Genomic DNA, 19,948 nt, shown 5'->3' with positions numbered 1-19,948 from the left:
GAAAAACATAATAAAAGGTCAGCGGGCTGAAACTGGTGTTAAATAGGAGTCCTCTGACTCAGAGAGGCCTTAAGAACTCTTGATGAGTGACGGAACTGGCCCTGCAGGTCCTCAGAGAAGAGACATAGGATCCGAGCCCCGCACAGCCACATGACTCACAGCCAGCTTCCACCTGCTCAGGGCCTCAGCTTCCTCCCTGTAAACTGAGGCCACCTCACTTACCTTGGGGCTGCAGGGACAATCACTCAAGAAAGGAAAGGAGCAGGCGCTGAGGTGGAATTGCGGCCCCACCGCTGACCAGCAGAGGGATTCAGGCAATTGGTTTAACTTCGCTGCATATTGGGTTCCTCTGTTCTATTTGTTTTATTGAATATAAAGGAGATGTTTGGCTATCAAAAGCATGATAGAAAAAATCATTTTCTGAAAACTTTTTGAACAGTATGAAGACAGGAATGCAATGGCAGGTCCCTTCGGGCATTGAAACCCCTGCCTCAGCAGCCCTCCTTCCCCTCTGCCCTTCCCCTGCAGGCCCTCTCTCCAGCCCCTACAACCATGGACTTTACCCCAGCTCCACTGGAGGACACCTCCTCACGCCCCCAATTCTGCAAGTGGCCATGTGAGTGCCCACCGTCCCCACCCCGCTGCCCGCTGGGGGTCAGCCTCATCACAGATGGCTGTGAATGCTGTAAGATATGTGCTCAGCAGCTTGGGGACAACTGCACGGAGGCTGCCATCTGTGACCCCCACCGGGGCCTCTACTGTGACTACAGCGGGGACCGCCCGAGGTACGCAATAGGAGTGTGTGCACGTAAGTGAGTCCCTCCATACCTTCTGACCAGCCCCTTAGCACCCCCAGCTCTGGCCCCAAACCCCCCTCCCTTGGCACCCCTACAGCCTTTCACCTGGCCAGGCTTCTGTTCAGCAGGAGATACACCCTATGGTCAGAGGCCAGAGGCTGGGCCCTACCTGGGAAGGGGAGGGAAGGGGAAGGGAAGGGGAGGGAAGGATGCCTGCACTCATCTCGCCTCCAGAACTTTGCTTTCTGCTTTATTCTCAGTCCTGGAAGCACATTCATGGCTGTCCCCAAGGAAGAGGGAGACGCCATGAAATACCTAAGCCTGGTTTTATTCTCTTAGTAGTAGGACCTTTTAATGAATGCCCGTGGCCTACCAGGACACACCAGCATACTATAGAACCCCAAATATTTTGGTAATATTGTAAGTTAAAATAATATGGTTTTAAAAATACAGTAGCCTTGAAAGAATGAAAACCAGTAGCCTGCAGTCATCCCTTCCCACCAGCTACCTACATTTCTCAGTTACTACAGTCATTTTAATTTTCTAGTTATTTCTTCCGATAGCTACTACTATAAAATACACCTTCTGCTATATCTTAATTGCCTTGATATATCAATTTTTTATAATCTATTAATATTCTGAGATAGTTGATGATTTAGCTCCTCAGTATCACCTGATATATCCCTACCTTCCAAATAACATTGCCATAATTTTTGGTTATACAATCATCAGTATTTATAATATTATGACTATGTAAATATTGTTCACTGCAGTATGAGATCATGTACTTGTTTGAATTTCCTTCCTTATGATGCTTTTTGTTTTTCCTGGACTTTCTAATGGCCTTTGCTTTTTCTTTATTCTTGGTCTATTATGATATCCTCCTGTTTGGAGGTGGTGGTGGTTGTTGTTGTTGGTTATTGTTTTCTTTGGTCTTCAAGTGCTCCATCATGGGTATTCTGTCCTTTTTTGTTCCAAGACACCTCCTTTATGAAACTTTCTGACCTCCTGCTTCTCTCTGGGCTTGTACTGCCTTGAATTGTGTAAGCATTACCCAAAATACGTGACTCATCAGATTCAGAGAGGTAACTAGGTATTATGATGCAGCAGCCTAACTTCTGAAAACTTCCACAAAGTCTCAAACCCAAAAGTTCCCTTCTTCCCTTAGTGCTGAATCAAGTCTTCCCCTTAACTATGACTCCGTATACACCCCATCACATAGTCACACACAATATAGTCTCTCATCCTCAGCTAACCATTATATTTTTTGAGGTGGATTGTCAATGAGGGTTATGCACGTTGTTTGAAGTCAAACAATTTTATTTTATCTGAACCTCATGGTTAATTTATGACAGTTTCTTCTCTTTTATCATTGGTTCATGCTTCAACTTTCACACCAATCCTTTTGTCTTTGTCTTTCTGTGAATAACCATCCCACTTCTCCCATCTTTCTAATTTTTCTTCTTTTACTGAAACTCGTTAGCAGCCACATAAAAGTTACGTTCAAAGAGAACTTGCAGCATCACCTGCTCAGAATCATCTGATGTGTTGGTTATAAATGTTATTCCTGAGCCCCACCCCAGACTTGTTGAATTAGAGTCTCTGGAAGTGGGAATGAGGATCCATTCCTTTAACAAGACTCCCAGATGATTCTCATGCATGCTAAAGTTCAATAACTGCTGCTAATATACTGTCAGTCATCTGTTCCCTCCCCATAACCCAGGTAGGGAAACCTGGCCTGGACTTCTTACACTAGAACCACCTCCAGTTATATAAGCCTGTCTCATAATTTATTCCCCCTGTGAAAACTGTTCTTCAAGGTCATTAAAAAGATAATTCTGTTCACTGCCATTGCACTAATCTCTAAAGCTGTATTGAGATCTTGTCATCTGCCAAGCACCACTCATTCATAGATGTTCTGTCATGGATTCAGAGATTGTGTGAACCCAGAAACTGCCTGTCCTGCCTGCCTTCCCCACTGGTGGCCTGGAAAACCCCCTTCCCTGTCCTCCTCACCCCCAATCTCTGCATCTTAGGTCCTGCCTTGACCCAGTACAGCCCCTTAACTTCCCAACACCATGGGCTTCTGTGTACTTCCTTTCCTTTTATTTTAAAAAAACAAAAACTGTAGGGCAAAGGAGATTCTAATAGATTTTACACTTACCAATGGTTCCCTGTTCATGAAGTTTTGCAAGCAATGAGATAAATGAAACTAACCAGGAGCTATAGAAATTCTCAGAGGCTTCAAATGTTCATGTCCATTGCCAAATTCCAAAAGAGAGCTACCATAAGCTTCATAATAAATTTTTAAAATGTATTTAATACTAAATTTTTTCATTCAGATAGTTTCTCACCCACCCATTACACTATACACACACACACACACAGTTATACATATACACATCACACACATATATGTGCCTACACGTGCACACACACACAACTCACTAGTGCTCTATTGAACATGTTCCCAGAAGTGCTACCATAGTGTCTGAATTCATGAGACCCTAATGCAGGAAAGAAGAGAGTGTGGGGTCTGCAAAAGAATACACCTCTGGGCCAGAGGGTAAACAGAACAAAGGGTTCCTCTAAGAAACAGTCTTTCCGCAAATGGTCAGCTAAGCCAATGGACAGTTCCCAGGACAGGCTAATTCTGTCCTTGAAGATTTGCATGTAATTAGACCAGAACAAGGCAGGTAATAAAAATGAGCAATCGCAACCCTGGCTCATATAACTCAAACAGAGTATGATGGGTACAACGGCAATGTGGTGTGTGCAAGCCCTGGCTCTCAGAGATCACCCTACTGGGCCCAGCCACTGTGGCCAAGCAGAAGAAAGCTAGATCTTGTTCGGCATGCTTAGTTTTCAAGAGAAGCCAGATATATGGATTTGTGTATGATTTGTAAACATTGGCAATAATTCAAAAATATTTTTAAAACCACTCTGTGGGCCAAACTAAATACGTCTGTGGGCAGAGGGTGACCTCTGAGTTACATCGTTTGGCTATTTCAGTTGCACAAACACTACTCAATGTTTAAATGAAGCTGGGTCAGGCCTGAGGGCAGTGTGGTTTGGTGGAAGGATTATGATATTTACAGGCTGACAGGCTTGGGTTTTAGATCCTGGCTCTGCCACTTGCTAGCTACGTGACCACATGCACATCACTTAAGGAGCTTGATAAAACCAACCCCACATGGTTGTTGCAGAATAAATAAGGAAATGCAAAAAAAAAAAAAAAATTGACTGCTCTTCGGCTTGGCTTGCGAGGAAAGTTACCTCAGTCTTATTCACAGTCACCTTTAGAGGAGGGAGCAGGTCTAGCTCCCTCCCCTTCTAGTATGGGCCTAGATTCCCCATAGTGAAGAGTGAGGGAGTAGTAAACTCATGCAGGCTCTTTGGACCTAGACAACTGAGCTGTAATCCTAGCATCATTATCACTCACTAGTACTATGACTTTAGGCAAGCTACTGAACCTTTTAAGTTTCAGTTTCTTCTTCAAGGAAAATGTGACAAAGTTATATCTCTGGGTGGTTTTAATGTCAAGTGCCTGCTACATGGCAGGAGCTGAATAAAGGGTAGAGCTCACCCCAGCTCCCATCCATCCATCCCTCCACTGATTCTTCACACAATAAACATAGGTGAGGCAGCAAACACAAACAGAGCTACAACAAGGTGTGACCCACTGTCCCTGTTGAGAGTGGGACTGACAGTCCATGGGAGGTGTGGGAAGGGAGGCAAAGCCCCGATGGCAGAGCAAGTTGACTTGAATTCCTGAAAGTGCTTCAGTAAGAGGAGAGCTAACTAGATCACACCTGCACTGCAGATCTGAGATTAGATAACAGGTGGTGAAGGAAACCCAACTGGCTTCACCATCTCGCCTTTGATTAGTTGGAAAGTGAATGAGTTGGCTGACGGGACTATCGGCAGCCATCATTCATCCCGCTAGCCTGTGGTGGGCAGGCTGGTCAGAGCCAGTAGCAGCACCTCACTTCCCCATCCAAAGCTCCAAGGAGAGAGACTGAGCACCTTCTAGATGCAGTGGTTTTCAACCTTAGCTGCAAACAGGATTCACCTGGGGAACTTTAAAAACATGGAGATTAAAAAGTAAAAATAAAAATTTAAACTACGGAGATCAACAAAGGAAATATACTGACACCCAGGTCCACCCCCGTATTCTGAGGCCTGGCATGAGCATCACAATTTTTAAAAGCTCCCCAGGTTCCCCTGGGGTTCCCGTGTGCAGTTGGTGGGGAGAACCACCGTACTGGGGACTCCAGGCATCCAGCACTGACCTCTCCCTCCAAAGTCTCCACATACAGGGGCAGAGTCCCGGGCTTAGCCCACTCCCTTCTACACACACACACACACACACACTCTTCCTGGAGAGACAGCGTGCAGGCAGAGGCAGGATGACTCAGAATGCAAAGATCAGTGATTCACCCAGCACTTCCTCTGATTTTTTTGCCTTCCTCTGTCCCCTCCTTCACTGGTGTCTGGTGGCAGGAAATGGGCTGTGGAGTCAGGTCCCCTGGGTTTGAGTCCCGGCTGTATCATTCACCAGTTTTGTGACCTTGAACAAATGAATCATTTAACCTCTCTGAGAGCTTTCCTGTCCATCAAAGGAGAAAAATAAAACTCTCTTCATGAAGTCATCGGGAGAACTGAATGAGATAATGTATCAGATGGTGCCTGGCACTAGATCAGAGGGTCAGTTGAGGTTAGCATCTTTCCTTTCTACACCTCCTGCACGGATAACTGCACCCCAAGAGAAACAGTAGCCGCAGCAAAGTTCACACAAACCGGGATTCTGCTTCCCGCTGTGGTCACCTTGGACGCGACGCGTCTTCACTTTGCTGAGACTTTGTTTTGCTATATATAAAGACAAAGATGATAATGTGATAGTGATTCTGTATAGAATAAAATAAGTAATGCAATGCACAATAAAGAGTAGAGCTCACCCCAACTCCCATCCATCCCTCCACTGATTCTTCACACAATAAACATAGGTGAGGCAGCAAACACAGAGCTACAACAAGGTGTGACCCACTGTCCCTGTTGAGAGACCCCAGTCCATGGGAGGTGTGGGAAGGGAGGCAAAGCCCCGATGACAGAGCAAGTTGGCTTGAATTCCTGAAAGTGCCTCAGTAAGAGGAGAGCTAACTAGATCACACCTGCGCTGCAGATCTGAGATTAGATAGGAGGTGGTGAAGGAAACCCAACTGGCTTTGGGTTTCCCAGTATCCAATCACAGAGACAGTACTTCGAAAATCTTCATGCCTGCTAGATATTAGGATTATTACTATCATTAATAGCCACCTTTAGGCAATCCCTGAAGGACAGAACTGTTGGCCCACTGCAGATTCCAAACTGCTCCTCCTTGGGTGGTCACTCATGATGTCCGGGGCTCTCTGTCTGTATTTCCAGAAGCTGTCCTCCTGAGAGAGCATGGTGTCAAGGGTGACATCTGGCCCAGAAGTCCCCAACTCTCCCCGGAACTCCAAACTGGCATAACTAACGCCACATAGCCACTCGGTTATCAACCAGGCATCTCGCGCATAATAGAGAACACTTGAGTCCACCCAGCCCAAACCCTGCTTGTACAAGGAGGACAGAGCATCTTCTTCCTTCTTGACTCCTCTCCTCTCCCCCGCACAGCCCATCTGTCAGCAAGTCCTGGCAGCTGTCCTTCCAAATCTGTCTGGAAGCCGAGCTCCTCTCTTTCTGGCTTCAGACTGCTCCCTCTCACCTGGGTCTCAGGGTGGTCCCCCATGCTACCTTTGCCCTCTGATCTGTCCTCAACTCAGCACCATGAGTGTTCTTGCAAAGCATACTTTTTGTCATTCATTCAGCAGTTTCTTACTGAGCACCTACTATGTGCTAGGCTCTAACAGCTTTGCACCTTCCTCTGAGCCTACAAGGAAGCCTTCTCTGACCTCCTCTCCTTTCCTTTTCCTTCTTGTCTCCCCTCCTCAGACCTCTCCCACAGCCCAGGCTTGCTCCCACCCCAGGTCTTTTTACTTAAGTGGGCCCCTCCCTACCTGGAAAGCTCCTCCTCCATCCCCTGGGTGGGCTTACTTCCTCACCCCCTTCAGGCTTTTCTGAGCATCCTCACCCAGTGAGGCCTTCCCCATCCACCTAATTTAACCCTATTCCTGTTTGCACTGAGAATACTCACCAGCAGCACTAGAGGCTACAGCATTTACCCCAAAATAACTTTGCCACAAAATATCTCACGTTTATTATTCTATTCACATCTGGAATACCAACTTTGAAAAACAAAAGATATCAATCTATTTACAGCATTGTGTTTTTAGTGGTGGTCTTTCCGTTTACAAAATGTCGTAATTCTCGATCACTGAAAATGTCAAATCCTAGAAAACCGAGCATTCCTATGCATAATTCTTCAACAGTTGGCCGGGATTCACTTGATGCATCTGATTTTTCTGAAATAGATTATTCTGATGATTCAGACAATTCCCATGTTAGTTCTGTTTAGAAAGAACTCCAAGAAACAGTTTTTATATTTTATTTTTACATCGAAAATCAGTCAGATTTGCTTCAACCGCAAAAAGCGTGTTTATATAAAATTAAATGAGCTCTGGCAGCTAGCTGAACTCTTTTTCTAAACAGGGAAAGGGTTATTAATAAATTTGCAACTGTCTCCCCACTCCCAACTCCCCCTCCTTGCTCCACTTTTCTCCCAGACACGGAATGTGGTGACCGCCAACATTCCGTATGACCTTTCCACAGCATAAGCTCTTTGAGGGCTGACTTTTGTCTGTTTCATCTGCTATTGAGTCCCCCAGCACCTGGAAGGCTCCATAAATGTGTACGGAATGAATCGAACACGTGTTTCGAAGTGTTCTGGCTTTTCTTTACAAGTCGGTCACCTTCAGAACCATGAGCCCTAATGGCAAGTATTTGTCAGTACCAGGCTTTGTGCCTGGTGCTGGGGACCCTGCAGGGAGCAAGTCCCTCGGGATGCTGCATCCTTCCACTCCCTAGGTGCTGGCTGAAGCTATAAAGGAACTCCCGTACTCCGTCTGCTGAAGTCCCACCAAACACTCAGCCCTGCCCTGTGCACTCTCACACCTCCCTGCCTTTGCCTTAGTGCCTCTGTTCCTCCCCCATGCTGGTAGCCATCCCAGGGATTGGGGCGTGGTCCACATGGAGCCCCTATAAAGGCAGCTGGGCCGGCCAGGGGCATCAAGGCCACTGGACCTGACCCACCACCTGTGTTTGCAGAGGTGGTCGGTGTGGGCTGCGTCCTGGATGGGGTGCGCTACAACAATGGCCAGTCCTTCCAGCCTAACTGCAAGTACAACTGCACATGCATCGACGGTGCAGTGGGCTGCACACCACTGTGCCTCCGAGTGCGCCCCCCGCGTCTCTGGTGCCTCAACCCGCGGCGCGTGAGCATACCCGGCCACTGCTGTGAGCGGTGGGTGTGTGAGGACGACGCCAGGAGGCCACGCAAGACCGCACCCCGTGACACAGGAGCCTTCGGTGGGTGTGGGCCCGAGTGGGCTGGGGGCGGGACCCTACAAATGGGTTGTGGACCCTCCTGGAGCTCTGACCACCATAGAATGACTCATTCCCCAGTCCACTACTTACTAGCTTTGTGACCTTGAGAAAGTCATACCTCCCCTGAGACCGTACTGCCCCATCTGTAAAACAGAAATAATCCCATCTGTCTAGTCTGTCCTATGGGATCCTCCCAGCATAAAATGAGGAGTGCTTTGTAAAGAACAAAGCCCTAAAAGTGCAATCCATTATTATCCTACTAAAGCATTAGGGATGGGTGGTGGAAGAAGGGTAGGTGTGTGGGTACCTGAGGAGAGGAGGCATGAGCAAGACGAGATGGGTCTAGTAGAAGCTTCATGATGACTTGAGGCTTCCCCCTTGCTATGAAGATGGGTGGGCAGGTGAGATTTCAGCCAGGTAAACCGGATAAGAGGAAGCCCTGGAAAAGGAGGGTGGGGAGGGGCCCGATTGTTTCACTGCTGCTTACTGGAATGTAGCCCAGGGCCATACATTTAGCATGTACCCAATTAATGTTTGTCATACTGGTGGGTGGGTAGATGGATGGATGAATAGATAGATGAATGAATAGATAGGTGGGTGGATGGATGGATTGGTGAAGAGATGGATGGATAAATAGATACATGAATGTATAAATAGATGGATGAGTGGATGGATAGGTGATGGATGGATGGATGATGAATGAATGGGTGGATTAATAGATGGATGGATAAATAGATAGGTGGATGTATGAATAAATGGGTGGATTGATGAGTTGACAGATAGATGAATTGATGGATAGGTGTATAAATAGATGGGTGGGTAGATGGATGGATAGATGAATAGATAGATGTATGAGTAGATGGATGGATGGATGGATGGATGGATGGATGGATGGATGGATGGATGGATGGATAAATAAGTAGATGAGTGGGCAGATGGATAGATGGATGGATAGATGAATGGATGAACTGATAAACGGATGGATGAATGAATAGATAGATGGATGTATAAATAAATGAATGATTGGATGGATAGATGATGGGCAAATAGATGAATGATGGATGGATCAGTTAATAGATGGATGGATGGATGGCGGATGGGTGGATGGATGGATGGGTGGGTGGGTGGATAGATGGATGGATGGGCTAATAAGGATCTGAACTAGGGTAGTGGGAATAGAGGCAGCGAAGAAGGAACAGGCACAAGAGGCATTTCTTCAGTGAGACTGAAGGTCTTAATGTCAATTTAACACATGGGGTGAAGAAGAAAGAGAGCCAGAGGCTGACTCCCAGGGCTTGGCATTGCCTAGGATCAAATACAAGAGAAGAAGCATATTTGGGCCAAGGGAGATCTACTTAGTTTGAAACAGACTGAATTTAAGGCAGAGTGCCCTGTCCACGGGATCTTAAGAGGAGCTTCCAGTTTCTCTTTATGAGGAGGAAGGAGAGGAAATAGGAGAGCTCTGAAGTCATCTGCTTGGAGCTGCTGGTGGTGATGGCTGGGATGGCCTGAGGGTAACATGCAGAGTGAGAGAGAGGGGGCCTGAGGCAGAGGTCTGGGAATGCTGACATTTGAAGGGTGAAGAGGATAAGAGGAGGCATGGGGAAATCAAGAGGAGGGTTGGGATGTATGAAGAAAACCAGGAGCATCTGATGCCATGGCAGGCAGCAGATGAGGACATTTCTAGAGGAAAGTGCTTACCAGACAAGCAGTAGAGAGCAGTGGAAAAATGGCAATAGAGTGAGAGTTCTAAGGGTATTGGTGGGTTTTCTTTTTAATTATAGATGCTGAAGACTGCTCAGGTACGGTGTGGGGCAGGATTTCTCAAGCTCGGTACTGTCAACATCTTGGATGAGAGAATTCTTTGTGGTGGAGTTGTCATGTGCATTGGAGGATGTTTAGTAGCAATCTAATGCATGGCTACTAAACCCCAGCAATCTAATGCATGGCTACTAAACCCCTGGGCTCTACCCACTAGATGCCAGTAGCACCCTCTCCCTCAGAGGTGTGACAACCAAAACCACCTCCAGACATTGCCAAATGCACCCTAAGAGACAAAATTGCCAGGTGGAGAAGCAGTCATGTGTGGATAGGAGGAGACGTGGAGGACAGTTTTGTCCCCAGCAGCCCCAGGGCAGCAAGGCAGCTGTCCCACCACCACCTCCCCAGCAGGGCCGCATGAGGGTCACGGGGGAAGCAGGGAAGCAGAAGCTGTCTGTCCATTGTGTGTGGCCCAGTGACCCCGTGCTGACTGAGCACAAGCAGAGCCCCTGCCTAGCAGAGGTGACCCAAAAACCAAAGCTTTTATCCTTCTGGGCAAATCCCTCCCCACTGCCTCCCAAGATGCTTGCAGCTCCAGTTCCTGCCAGCCCTGCCCCTCCTGTCCTTGGATGCCTCCCATTTCATTCAAGTCTCACCCTCTCTCACTCAGTGATTCCTGCATTCGTTCATCAATATTCTCTGCACACCTATAAGCTTGGAAGAACTGACTTACCTTTCCTCTTTCTCCTAATTTTAGTTACATTTCTCTTCTTTTCTGTGTTTATCTTTTCCCCTCTCTTTCCCTCCCTTCATTCTTTTCATCATTTTTATTACCTTCCCTCTGTTTCTTTCTCTCACACACACACTCTTTTCTCTCTCCTCCTCTCCTTCTTTCTCTCTCTTTTCTCTGAGCTTCCATCTGTCTTTCCATCCCTTCCCTCTCTGCCTGTTCCCTCCTCTCCTCATGCATAGGTGTGTTTGGATGGGACAGGCCTCCTCTCCTCTGCATCTTGTTCCGTCTTTCTGTGGGCAGTTCTCTGTCTTAACAGCTTTTAACCTGCTTTGGTCTTGAGTTCACTACCGTTTTCCATTTTTCAGCTGGTTAGAGAGCACCTACCATCTTCTAGACGCGGGAGATACGTGCATCAATAGGACCATCCAAGAGTGGGTAGTTGAGTTGGCTGATAGTCAAATGACCACACAGACTCACATTAACTAAGGGCTTTAGCTTACTAAAGGCCAGGAACAGCTTGGGTGCTTTCATAGGCGTGAAGTTGTCTTTTCTATCACGGTATGGGAAAGAGATGCTATAGCCAACCCCATATGCAGGTGGGGATCCTGAGGCAAGGAGGTGTGAGCTAGCTTATTGGAAATTACATAGCCAGCAAGTAGCAGTGCTGCCAGTTGAAGAGTGTATGTCCTCTTTTTCCCTTTTTTTTTTTTTTTTTTTTTTTTTAAACAGAGCCTTGCTTTTTAGACCAGGCTGGAGTGCAGGGGCATGATCTCGGCTCACTGAAACATCTGCCTCCCAGATGCAAGCAGTTCTTGTGACTGAACCTCCCAAGTAGCTGGGATTACAGGCACATGCCACCACACCCAGCTAGTTTGTGTATTTTTTAGTAGAGATGGGGTTTCACCATGTTGGCCAGGCTAGTCTCAAAACTCCCGACCTCAAGTGATCCACCTGCCTTGGCCTCCCAAAGAAGCCCGTATGCCCTCTTAACCACTATGCCCTCGGCATCACTGAAACAAAATGTTAGGTGCTAGGATGTAGCTACTTGCCTTTGAACTTCCCCCAAGTAAACTTTATCTCTGCAGAGGCAAGGGAATGTCTTTTAAAAGTCTTATTTCCAGCCAGACGCGGTGGCCCATGCCTGTAATCCCAACACTTTGGGAGGCCGAGGTGGGCAGATCACCTAAGCTCAGGAGTTTGAGACCAGCCCGACCAACATGGTGAAACCTCATCTCTACCAAAAATACAAAGTTAGCTGGGCATGGTGGCCCATGCCTGTAATCCCAGCTACTTAGGAGGATGAACAGGAGAATAACTTAAAGCCCAGGACGCAGAGGTTGCGGTGGGCCAAGATCGCACCATTGCACTCCAGCCTGAGCAACTCCATCTCAAAAAATAGTAACAATAATAAAATAAGTCCTATTCCCAGCACCTGGCAAGATGTTTGATGCATACTCAGTAAAAATCTAAGCCCTATTATTGTGTTGCCAGCCCCATAGGCAGCTGTTATTGTTCTAATAGGGAGAAAGGCCCAGGGTGGGTTATCTAAGATCACACAGCTTGTAGGTGATAGAGCAGAATTTGAACTTGGGTCCACCTGTCTCTAAAGATGGGTTTCCTCCCATGCTCTGCTTCTCTTGATCAGAAAAACACAAGGAGCTCAGAACATGTCCTCCACTCCCTGGGTACCTTTGCTGGTTAGAAGCCAACTTGTTGTCCTGTGGGGAGGGACAGCCAATGTCTCTCTGTTCCCCTGAGTTCTGGGGACCCCAGACCTTAGTGTGGTGAAGGTGAGGGTTGGGGGCTGGTGGGAGCTGTAGACTCATGCAGATTCTGGTCCCCACACACAGATGCTGTGGGTGAGATAGAGCCGTGGCACAGGAACTGCATAGCCTACACAAGCCCCTGGAGCCCTTGTTCCACCAGCTGCGGCCTGGGGGTCTCCACTCGGATCTCCAATGTTAATGCCCAATGTTGGCCTGAGCAAGAAAGCCGCCTCTGCAACCTGCGGCCATGCGATGTGGACATCCGTACACTCATTAAGGTGGGTCCAGAGCAGGGGTGGACGTCTGGACTTCACAAGCAGACAAATCCGGATTTGAGCCTGGCTCCTGAACTTCCTCGTGGGAAGCATTTGTAAAGTGGGAATATTGTAAAGTGGGAACAGTTAAGCTCACCTGGTAGATCTGGTGTAACAGCTATTTGGGATAATGCAGGTCACCAGATTGGTGCACTGTGAATTTCACTCAGTGGAAGCTTTGGTAGGCATCATGTTATTAGAATCAGGATCACTCCAGGAAAACCTCAGGGACCGTCAGGAGTGGTCTTCTATAATGATTCTGAGGGATCCTTACCAATTTCTATCCTCCCTTCACTCCCATGCCAGCCCACTCACACAGAGCAGCCACACTGGGTGATATAGGGAGCACTAAATGAGGCTCAGGACCCCTAGAGTCAAATGTCTACTTGCATTAATTGCATGTGACTGTGGCCAATCTCTGCTCATCACTGAGCCCCCATTCCCTCATCATTAAGATATTGGAGTTGATCTCTGAAATCCCTTTCAGCTTTAAGAGTCCAAGATAATTAAAATAAAGCATCAAAGAAAATTGGGCCACATTAGCCTGAGCTCCAGGTTCAGAGTTAAAAGTGGATCTGATTTATCTAATTCAAGTCTCCCTCACTCATGCCTTAGGAGTGGTCGGTCTTTTGTCACATGAAAATCAAAGCAAACAAAACAAAAAATTCAACAGTTATTCCATTTTTGGAATGCTGATGGTTTCTTAGGTATGTTGAGGCCAGGGTTGCCTCCAGTGTAAAAAAGGCAGCACGGCTCCCTGTGATCCTCTTCAGACATCCAACATCACTGCTCATCCCCTAGACACCTTCTCCAGTCATCTACATATTGATCAACTGGATCCATTTTTCTTCTTCCTTCTCCTTCTTCTCCTCTTCTTTCTTCTTCTTCCTCTCTGATTATTTTTCCCTGTAATACTAGCTTTTGTATTTTCTGCACTTGGTATACAGTAAGCATTCCATAGACATCTCTTAACTGAAAACATACATGGAAAATGTACCAGCTGCAGAAGAATTAGAGAAAAGGTCCTAAGCTGAGTGAGATGGCTCTACCATTACTAGACCAGATAATTCAAGTCCAAGCCAATTTTGATTTCTAACCAATGTTTTTCCAGAATTATATACCCTCAGAGGGTTTCCCAAATTGGGAAGATTCATGCCGCCATACAGCCTAGATCTAGCATGGTGCTGTACACGGTAGACCCTGAGAACCCTCAATCCAATGGGTTTACTCTGTGCCTACTCTGTACTAGGCATGGAATTATACCACAGAGACACAGAAAGAACAGCAAATCTCAAGTGGCCCATAGCCCAGTGGAAGGTAGAGTTACCTTTTAATAATGTAAATCCATTTGAATACATTGCATATTAAAGGTGTGTGTGAAAGACCACGAGAGGCAAAGGCGGGCAGGGAAGTTAGGGCAAAGCATGTCCCCTGAGCATGGAGTCCCGATGCCAGTTCTGCCACTAGCTAGACAGGGGAACTTGCTTGGATGAAGGAGCTACACAGGCTCCCCATGTTGGTGAAACCACGATGAACGGCCATAGGCAAGACAAAAACGCAGGACAAAAGAGAAAGTGCAGGCTGTGAGATACAACCCAAACAAAACATGTTCCTCTGTGGTCTTCCATTTACCCCTGTGCAGTACACTGGATCTCACTGTGTTTGCTATTGTCCCTCCTTGCTTGAGGATGCTGTGAAGCTGAAAGTAAGGTGGAATGCTCCCACATAGTGAGGAGGGAAAAACGGGGCTCAGGGGAAGAAGGTGATTGTCCATTCTCTGAGCACCCCCACTGAAAGTGCCTTTCCTTTCCTTCAGGCAGGGAAGAAGTGTCTGGCTGTGTACCAGCCAGAGGCATCCATGAACTTCACCCTCGCCGGCTGCATCAGCACACGCTCCTATCAACCCAAATACTGTGGAGTTTGCAGGGACAGCAGGTGCTGCATCCCCTACAAGTCCAAGACCATCAACGTGTCTTTCCAGTGTCCTGATGGGCTTGGCTTCTCCCGCCAGGTCCTATGGATTAATGCCTGCTTCTGCAACCTGAGCTGTAGGAATCCCAATGACATCTTTGCTGATTTGGAATCCTACCCTGACTTCTCAGAAATTGCGAACTAGGCAGGCACAAATCTTAGGTCTTGGAGACTGACCCAATGCCTGTGAAGCAGTCAGCCCTATGGTCAATAACTTTTCACCATTGAGCCTTATTTGGTCAATTTCCCACTCATTCCTAGTTACCCCGATCTGGACCCTTGGCCTCCTTTTCTGTCTCTAACCACCCAAATGACCCATGATGGTGCTGCTCAGGCCCATACTATGAGTTTTCTCCTTGACATCATTCAGCATCTACTCTAAAGAAAAATGCCTGTCTCTAGCTGTTCTGGACTATACCCAAGCCTGATCCAGCCTTTCCAAGTCACTAGAAGTCCTGCTGGATCTTGCCTAAATCCCAAGAAATTGAATCAGGTAGACTTCTAATATCACTAATTTCTTCTTTAGATGCCAAACCACAAGACTCTTTGGGTCCATTCAGAAGGATAGATGGAATTTGGAACAATAGAATAATCTGTTATTTGTAGCCTGGCAAGAGGTACTATAATGGGTAATTCTGACGTTAACACACGAAAACCATCCTGATTCCAAATATGTGTGCACCTCAAGGTCATCGAACATTTGCCAAGTGAGGTGAATAGTTGCTTGATTTTGATTTTTAATGGAAAGTTGTATCCATTAACCTGGGCATTGTTGAGGTTAAGTTTCTCTTCAACCCTACACTGTGAAGGGTACAGATTAGGTTGATCCCAGTCAGAAATAAAATTTGATAAACATTCTTATTGATGGGAAAAGCCCCCAGTTAATACTCCAGAGACAGGACAAGGTCAGCCCATTTCAGAAGGACCAACTGACTCTCACACTGAATCAGCTGCTGAATGGCAGGGCTTTGGGTACTTGGCCAGGCTCTTCCTTGAATCTTCTCCCTTGTCCGGCTTGGGGCTCATAGGAATTGGTAAGGCCTCTGGACCGGCCTGTCTGGCCCCTGAGAGTGGTGCCCTGGAACATTCCTCTACTCTTACAGAGCCTTAAGAGACCCAGCTGCAGACCATATCAGACCCACTGAAATGACCAAGACAGGTTCAGGTAGGGGTGTGGGTCAAACCAAGAAGTGGGTCCACTTGGTAGCAGCCTGGGGTGACCTCTAGAGCTGGAAGCTGTGGGACTCCAAGGGCCCCCGTGCTCAGGGCACATCTATTGCAGAGACTCATTTAACAGCCTTTGGTTCTGCTGACCAAATGGCCAGTTTCCTGGTATGAAGATAGAGGTTTACCAGTTGTTTAGAAACAGAAATAGACTTAACAAGGGTTTAAACCTGAAGAGGTTGAAGCTAAAAGGAAAAGGTTATTGTTAATGAATATCAGGCTATTATTTATTGTATTAGTAAAATATAATATTTACTGTTAGAATTCTTTTATTTAGGGCCTTTTCTGTGCCAGACATTGCTCTCAGTGCTTTGCATATATTAGCTCACTGAATCTTCTCAACAATGTTGAGAAGTTCCCATTATTATTTCTGTCCTTACAAATGTGAAATGGAAGCTCATAGAGGTGAGAAAACTCGACCAGAGTCACCCAGTTGGTGAGTGGGAAAGTAGGATTCAGATAGAAATTGGACTGTCTTTATAACCCATATTTTCTCCCTTTTTTTTTAGAGCTTCCAAATGTGTCAGAATAGGAAAATAGGAAAACATATGGGAATGAGTGGCTTTTTTTCACTGTCATTTTCCCCTCTTATTGTCTTTCTAGCTCCTTTTTAAAGGACAAGAATATCTGATTTTCTGATAATTTAGGCGCTTAAGTATCAAAAAAACATGGGACACACAAAAATCCACAAATCCCCTATAGCTTCTCCCCTCTTTCCCATCAGAATCAGCTCTCATCACACATTTAAACGATGATTCTGTTTACCCAGTGCTGCATATTGAATGTTGTGTAGTTATTCACAGGGAATTCTGTGCAGTGTGCAGAGAGATTCCTAAACAGGAAAAGGACTGGGAATATATCCTCCTTACTATGACCTCCCCAAAACCTAGTCCAGTGCAAGTCATACAGTGGCGCTCATTATATACTTGATGAATACGGGAAGCTGTGCATGTATTCCTACTTTTATTCGAAGCTCTCTTCTTCCAAAGTGACATGAAAATATAATTTTAACAGTCAAAATTTTATATTAAGTGCCTTAGCAAAAGAGACATTTAATATTTTAAAGAAATGTGCATGTATATATACATATATTTGTATATGCATATATAAGAATTCTTGTATAAAGAGAATTCACCCCATGAATGATCTCTTCTGTAAGTCAGTGTGAATCATATTAGATTTTCTTAGAGTGAAAACACCTGCCATCTACAAATTACAAGGCTGGATAACAGCTCACTCCATTTGAAATTCAGTGGAAACCTAAGAGCTAGGTTCTTACTGAATTTGCATCTCAATTTGGGAAACTGAACTTAGCTTTCAAAGATCATAGGAAGTCGGGTTGGAGAAACTAGGGATTATTCTGGCAATGGGTGGAAGAAGGTGGTCAGAAAAACCCAGTCGCCACTGATTTTGAGAAATGGAACTATCTTATGCAGAGCGCAGAGGGCAAGTCTTAGACCCATGGGTTGAAGTCATGGAGAAGGAAATTTGGATCCAACGTAATGAAGCTCTTTCTAAGTCAGAATTTCCCTGCAATGGTGTGGCCGGATTCAATAAAAATTAAGAATAATAAATATAATGGAAAAAATCTCCATTGATTGTTTACTCAGTGCCAAGCACTATGCTAAGTTGTTCATTATCTTATTTAATTGTTACAGCAATTTTGAGTATGCATCTCTTCACTATTTTATAAATGGAACATCTGGGACCCAAAAAGTTAGAGCCCAAACACCAGCTTATTCTATCAGTCCCTGCTCTTGCAGAGGCCTCTAGAAAAGACCTGAATGACTCCTATTGGAGAATCATATCTATAAGGGGCTTCAAATAGACCAAATAGATCATCACCTCTCTGGTCCCTTGTTAACTATATGTTCTGAGACAAAGAAAAGGTACCCTACGGTACCTACGGGTTAGTTAACCTTGGCTGAGGAAATTTACATTAGTACTTAGAGTGAATTACTCAGGTGTGCTTAGGTGTGCAAAAGAGAGGGAGATTTGAATTCACCAAATTAAATCTTGCTAAACCTTATTATAAGCATTTGATGAGCGCTTAGCATACACCAAGCCTTGTGGAAAGTGCTTTCCTACCATATCTCATTTAATCTTCACAGCAGACCTACAGAATATGGCACTATCATCTGAGTCTCACAGAAGTTTAATAGTTTACTCAAGGTCTTACCAGCTAGTGAACAGCAGACCAAGACTGGAAACCCAGGATAGTCCGATACCTGAGCCATCTCTTCTTGTGCTACGCCTAGTTATTCTGTCCCCAAATCAGAAGGCATGACCTTTATAAGAGGCACTTTACTGACAATAGCTGCAATTTTAACTTTGAAAATGATTCAGAGTTATCAAAGATAGTAGACTCAAATGATATGATTGTCTGTAATCTCGCTAGCCTTGTACCGTGTGTCTGTAGCAATTACAGGGAAGTAATCTAGCTCCTGACTACTACGTTGAACTATGTCACTGCTTCTTACAAACTTGTCCTGATGCAAAGCAGCCACAATGTAAACCCTGCATATCTGGGAATCATAACAGTCAACTATGTATCTCTGCGTGTGTATATATGTGTATGTATATATCTATTTTCAAACTGTGATTTAATATTTAAATATTCCTACTGCCATTTTTGTGACTGAAAAACTACACATGAGGAAACGTCTTAGAATTTTCCAATAGAAGAAAAATAACACTTGGGCAATCTGTCATGTTTCACAACAGTCCTCATTTTTCTCGTGATTTGTGTAGTGGGGAACGCGTTTGCTCAGTGTGAAGGCTTTCATTGCTCAATTTCTCTGTGTAAGGCTTTTCTCCTTAAGGGAATAAACCATCCGCAAAGTCGCGTACTGGATTTGGTGGCTTCTCTTGTACCTGCAGTTGTTATGAGACAATGATGGAGCATTGAGCACGTTCAATAAATGTGCAGATGGTGGAAACGAGGTCCCAGACACTTTATACAGTGACATTAAAATGGCTAAAAAAGTTTGGAAATGGGTTTAGAAACACAAAGTTTAGAACTCAGAGAAGACAAGGGCTGCCAATGTATCCGGGCTGGAAGACACCTCATGTAAATATAAAGTGAAACTTTTGGCGTTCATTCATTCACTCACTCACATATTCAGTGTCTTTCTACATCTCCAACGAGACTGAGTACTGTGAGGTCAGGGACTGTAGCTGCTTCCTCTGAGCCTAGCTCAGAAGCAGGCACATGTCAAGAACTGAGTAAGCAAGGATCGGATGGATGGATAGAATATCTATTGCCAGCTGCCTTAGGAACCAAGAGGAGGAAAAAGAAGCATAAGGAAGGGTGCAGATGCAATGGAAACAATCCTGACTTTGGGACTCAAATGGATCTTGATATCCTTTTTTCCTTACTAGGCCCATCTGAGCCTCAGTTTCTCCAGCTGTGAGATGTAGAAAATGATTGTACCTACCCCTCAGTGGGATGCATATTTCATACAAAATTGTAAAATAGAGCTTAGAATACTAAGCACTTAATAAACTTAGAACATTAAGCACTTACTAAACACATCTATTATCAGCTGAGTTTCTTCATAAACTGGGGGTAATCAGCAAGGCTGCAGTAAGAATTAATGTCAATGTGTGTGTGTGTATATTTAATTTATTTAGCCCTTATTTAAAATAGCAAATGTAAAGAAAACTATCTATACTCCGTTATAGTGTCACTATCTATACTCAGTTGAATGCTCTTTTACCTCAGCCATAGACTGCTGAGCCCCTTAATTTTTTGCTTTTTATGTTTTCATGTTGTGCTGTCACTTGATTTAAAACCCAGCTTCTCTAAAGCAGGAAGGGTGTGTTACACTTCTCTATGACTCCCAAGCCCGACACAGC

The 19,948-nt window shown here is 45.3% G+C and overlaps 1 protein-coding gene across 1 annotated transcript in view; it reads left to right on the top strand.

The window, feature by feature from the left end:
- CCN4 (cellular communication network factor 4) overlaps positions 1–18,934 on the top strand; it is a 40,680-nt gene extending 21,746 nt beyond the window's left edge. The window contains exons 2-5 of the mRNA XM_050801667.1: positions 529–808; positions 8,043–8,303; positions 12,666–12,859; positions 14,712–18,934. Of these exons, the coding sequence (XP_050657624.1) occupies positions 529–808; positions 8,043–8,303; positions 12,666–12,859; positions 14,712–15,011 (1,035 nt within the window). The 3' untranslated portion in view covers positions 15,012–18,934. The remainder of the gene's footprint in view (positions 1–528; positions 809–8,042; positions 8,304–12,665; positions 12,860–14,711) is intronic.
- Positions 18,935–19,948: the final 1,014 nt, after the last annotated feature.

This window comes from Macaca thibetana, chromosome 8 (assembly GCF_024542745.1).
Source record: "Macaca thibetana thibetana isolate TM-01 chromosome 8, ASM2454274v1, whole genome shotgun sequence".
Classification (NCBI taxonomy): Eukaryota; Metazoa; Chordata; class Mammalia; order Primates; family Cercopithecidae; genus Macaca; species Macaca thibetana.
The sequence above is the reverse complement of the archived record's forward strand: the minus strand, read 5'-3'. Positions and strand labels throughout refer to the sequence as shown.